Below are 5,076 nucleotides of genomic sequence, written 5' to 3'. Positions count from 1 at the left end.
TTTTTTTGGTTTTTTGAGACAGGGTTTCTCTGTTTAGCCCTGGCTGTCCTGGAACTCACTCTGTAGACCAGGCTGGCCTCGAACTCAGAAATCCGCCTGTCTCTGCCTCCCGAGTGCTGGGCGCCGCCAAGCCCAGCAAGACCCCTTTTTCATTTCGGCTTCTCCTGTATTGAGCTCTCTGTATTAGACCTTTAGGGTAGGTAGCCTCAGGCCCTTTGCAGAAAGTAGAGGGTTGGCAGGCTTGGTATATCCCCCAGAGGATTCTATTGCAAGTGTTGGTATACAGGCAAACAGAATATCCTTGAAGGTTTCCTGCAGACATGGGCCGTGATGCAGGGAAGGGTCGTGTAACATTAAGTGCAGCCTGTGTACATAAAGATGGACCCAGTTCTGTACATAAAAAGGTGCATGGAACCCTGTCTTTCGTTGTTGTTTATAAGTATAGGATGTAGAGAGGACGCTGAAATCAAATCCCTGCTTATAGAAACAATGTGATAATCTGGATTTAAACATACCTCTTTTGTTAAGATGGATTTTTTGATGCTGTCTTCTTAGATTTTTGTAAAAGGTGAATAAAAATCTAGTATGTGTAATTTAGTATCTCTCTGACTGACATCTGAACAAGAGGCCCTACCAGGCTAAAAAGATAAATATCCTCCTCCTGGTACTTGGAGCTCAGTCTGCAGGATGGGACAGCTCACCATCAGCCCTCTGTTGCTCTTTGTGTGTTCCTGGTCAAGCCTCAGAAGTGACAGCTATTCCCCAGTGTGCAACTCACTGACTTTACAGAAACAAAAATCAGCCCTGTTAAGGCTTAAGTAAATACTTACTGATTTGGTGTTTTCAGTTTTAAGTGAGTTCTTTACTCTGTGTTTTCTTTTCTTTTTTTTTTTTTTTTTTTTTTTACAATATTTAAATATGTCCTATATTTCCACCTTGAAGACTAAAATAGCTTTATATTTAAATTCTTAATTCTCATTTAATTTGATGTTTTACCTCATAATAGTTTATTATATTTCTTCGGTAATTCCTATCTCAGGCTACATATAGAATCATTTTAAGATACTAAAACCTGAGACCCACTTCTCCAAGGGGTCTCTTGTCTGTCTGTAGTCAGATACAGTAAGGTTTAGGATTATCTTGGGTCTATTATCTCAGGCAGTACTAACTGCCTGTGTGTGTGTGTGTGTGTGTGTGTGTAATTTTCTAAATTTGTATAAACATTTGTCTTGAAATCCCTGGGGGTGGGGGACGGAGCTCATTAGTTTTATTGCAAAAAGTTGAATATTAAATGGTTATATGTGCACTTTGGCTTTCAATTCTAGTATCCTTAGTTAAAAACAAGTATTATGTATTTAGTTAAAAACAAGTATTATGTATTAAGTATTATGATAGATTATTTTGTTAAGTGCAGTGTCTGAGTCACTTACTTGAGGAGAGCATTCTGTATATCTGCTTGTGTAAACTACAGTGATTTAGCTGTGTTGTTAATGACTATGGTAACTTTTCCCTCCTCTCAGGCCTTGTCTTGGGACCACCTGCACCTCCACCACCACCTCCTCTCCCATCAGGCCCTGCCTATGCCTCAGCACTTCCTCCTCCCCCAGGACCTCCTCCACCACCTCCACTGCCATCTGCTGGGCCTCCTCCACCACCCCCTCCACCACCCCCTCTTCCTAATCAAGCTCCTCCACCTCCTCCTCCACCTCCTGCCCCTCCCCTCCCTGCATCTGGAATTTTCTCTGGATCCACGTCAGAAGACAATCGCCCTTTAACTGGACTTGCAGCTGCAATTGCGGGAGCAAAACTTAGGAAAGTGTCCCGGGTAAATTACCAAATTACTGACCTTTTAAATGTGTGTCTTACTGTGTCTAAATGTCTAAAATAGTGAAACTACTGGCATGAACACTGACTTTAACCTGACTGATTAAAAGCCAACATAATTCAACAGTTTAGAAAAGCGGTGCGTGAGGAGTTTCTGAGACCATGGGCTCAGGCTGAGCAGTCAGCATCTGACTGACAGCTCCCTTTTGCTTGCTTTGCCTATACATCTTTTACTATACCTCGGTGTAAATCTCGAGGGAGTAGTGAATGACTTTTACTCCATGGTTTTTCTAGTTCAAAATCATTTGTTAAATTAGCTGTAATGTCTGTTTTTTTTAATCAATGACAGTTGCTCAGTTTCTGTCACCTTTAAAAACAATGACGGTTTGGTTTGGTTTGGTTTTTAATTATCTTTCAGTTTGGTTTATCACATTTCCCCCTCAATATTGGACTTAAATTATATGTTTGGGATGAGGACAAACCATGACAAGGATTTTATCTTTCTCAGTGTATCATGTGGATAGATAATACTGTTTCATTCCATTATTGGTGATCGTAACTTTGATAAAAATTTTCATTGATATATGAAGTCCATGTTACTCACTCTATTGGCTCTTCAAATTTTAAAAATATACTGTTTTGGAATCAATAACGTGTTCTTCTGTGTTGACTATGTTGGTAAACGTTATTATCTACAAAGGAAATTATTATGTGTGTGTGTGTGTGTTCTCATTAAGGTGGAGGATGGCTCTTTCCCAGGTGGAGGGAATACTGTGAGTGTGAGCTTGGCCTCATCCAAAGCAGATGCTGGTCGTGGGAATGGACCTCTTCCTCTAGGGGGTAGTGGCTTAATGGAAGAAATGAGTGCCCTGCTGGCCAGGAGGTAAGGAACTTAATGTAATGCACATGTCCACAATCAGAAAGATTTTGATAATTTTGTCCTCTTCCCTTTTAGAACAAAAGTAGATAGATGATAGCCAGAGGTAGGTAGGTAGGTCATATAAAATTTTTAATGAATTTACCTTTGCAGGAGAAGAATTGCTGAGAAGGGATCAACAATAGAAACAGAACAAAAGGAAGACAGAAGTGTGAGTGGACGTAAAATCTCAAGAGGTGGAACTCAAGCCCAGCTCATTCAGAAACGCATGTGAAGATTACTTAATCTGAATGAACTTAATGTTTGATCTTATGTTTGCTTATTTTATTTCTAACTACACAACCAGTAAAAAATGGCTTGAGTATTATGTATTAAATTATAATCTCATTCTTAGTGAATCTAGTTGAATCAGGGGAGATGTGGGGAAAGTTGAAGTTCAAACCTATAAAGTTAACTTGTTCTTATTCACCTTTAAGGGAGTGAATGAATTCTTACACTAGTGAAATTTCCTAATGTGTTGGGTTTCTCAATTTCTTCGTGCTAAGTAAGATTAAAGAATTATATTAAGACAACAGTTTATAGGTTACCTTATACTTTTAGCTATGCCCCTTAGGAGTACACCCTTCATGCCTTCTCCACATTTCAGCTGGGTAAACTTTTATCTGTTCTCCATGTTGTCATTGAACACAGGGTGTCGTGGTTCTCTGTGCCATCTGGCCTCCTCTCATAGCAGATCTGTCCATCAGGTTCCTAGGGGTGACTGGTACAGGTGCTTGGAACTTAGAGGGAAAGAAAGAGCTTTGGGAAGGCAGCAGGGAGGAGCCTAAGGGGAAGGTGAGAGAAGCAAGCAGGAGAAGCCAGAGTATCAGACAGATGGTGGATAGGGGAGTGACAGAGAGGACACGGGAAGGAAGTTGGGAAAGCTAGCTGCAGAGAGCCGCACTTTCTAGTGAATGTGATGTTCATGTGACTCTTTCTGAATGTTTAGGAAGATGCAGAGCCTATAACTTCTAAGGCCCCATCAACAAGTACACCTGGTAAGTTCAGGAGAAAATGATCCCTAAGTGCTAATTTCATTAAGAAAGTCCCTTTTCCTGTGTTTGGATCAAGTGACTGCTTGCTCACTACAATGTTAAAGTGCTTTGTGTAAAATGTAAAAGGCACTGACTTTTTGTCTGTCTTGTTTTTTGTTTTTGTTTTTTTGTTGTTGTTGTTTTGAGACAGGGTTTTTCTGTGTAACCCTGGCTGTCCTGGAACTCACTCTGTAGACCAGGCTGGCCTCGAACTCAGAAGTCCGCCCTCCTCTACTTCCCAAGTGCTGGAATTAAAGCATGCAGTGCCACCACTGCTTGGCTGCGACTGGCTTTTGTGATCTCGTAAATCAGTGCTTTTCTTCCTGACACTGAAATCTGTTAAAACCTAACATTTTTGTTTGTGCTGTCTAGGCAAATACCATTTTGTGTGTGTCTGTGTGTGTGTGTGTGTGTGTGTGTGTGTGTGTGTGTGTCTGTGTCTGTGTCTGTGTGTGTGTTCTTTGTGTTATGTACTTGAGAATATTCATTACAGGGAGCTATTTTAAAAAGTTCTTTTTTATTTTTTAATTTTTTTCAAAGATTCATTAATATATATGAGTACACTGTAGCTGTCTTCAGACACTCCAGAAGAGGGTCTCAGATCTCATTATGGATGGTTGTGAGCCACCATGTGGTTGCTGGGAATTGAACTCAGAACCTCCAGAAGAGCAGTCACTTTTGTTAACTGCTGAGCTGTCTCTCCAGCCCCTAAACAGTCTTTAAAGTAGAGAATGAAGTGAGTTTGCTAAGAAGCGTCACAGTGTATTTCAGAACAGTCCCAGTTGAAGAAGGGTTATACCTCCTTCTATGTAGCCATTGACTACTTGTAGCTCTTTGTCTAGCAGTTGGGAGACATGGAATTTTCTGTGTCTGTTGGCATATTAGCCGGTGTCATCACTATGCTGGTCTTGTTCAAGTGTCTGTGTTATCGTGATTTCATGGGAACAGCTTCTCTGTCATGTCTAGGGGATGCTATCTTGTAAAGTAACATTTATTTGCCAGATGTAATTGTTGTCTCAGAGGCTTACTGCAGAGTAAGTTCACCCTTCCTAGTTCTTTCTGAACTCTGGCTGATTGGTTCACCTCAGCTGTTCTGGCTCAAAACCTCTGACCAAGCTGACTGATTCAGATTGACCTTAAACTGACTGGAGTTTGTTATATAACCTTCTGACTCCTTATTCTCTGGCTCATTCTGTCTTCACCTACAACCTGTCTCTACAAAACTGTCCTGATAAAACTGACCCCCTCCCTCCCTCCTATTTATCTACCTTCCTACCTACCTACCTTCCTCCCTTCCTTCCT

General features: G+C 40.9%; 1 protein-coding gene across 9 annotated transcripts in view; it reads left to right on the top strand.

The window, feature by feature from the left end:
* Window positions 1-5,076, top strand: part of Enah (ENAH actin regulator) — a 117,757-nt gene that overhangs the window by 99,129 nt on the left and 13,552 nt on the right. For all 9 annotated transcript variants that reach the window (XM_021198245.2, XM_029538370.1, XM_021198244.2 and 6 more), the window contains 4 exons: window positions 1,521-1,825; window positions 2,562-2,707; window positions 2,855-2,912; window positions 3,690-3,738. In XM_021198245.2, the coding sequence (XP_021053904.1) occupies window positions 1,521-1,825; window positions 2,562-2,707; window positions 2,855-2,912; window positions 3,690-3,738 (558 nt within the window). The remainder of the gene's footprint in view (window positions 1-1,520; window positions 1,826-2,561; window positions 2,708-2,854; window positions 2,913-3,689; window positions 3,739-5,076) is intronic.

This window comes from Mus pahari, chromosome 5 (genome assembly GCF_900095145.1).
Source record: "Mus pahari chromosome 5, PAHARI_EIJ_v1.1, whole genome shotgun sequence".
In the NCBI taxonomy this organism is placed as follows: domain Eukaryota; kingdom Metazoa; phylum Chordata; class Mammalia; order Rodentia; family Muridae; genus Mus; species Mus pahari.
Note: the sequence above shows the minus strand (reverse complement) of the source record. Positions and strands in the feature narration are given on the sequence as shown.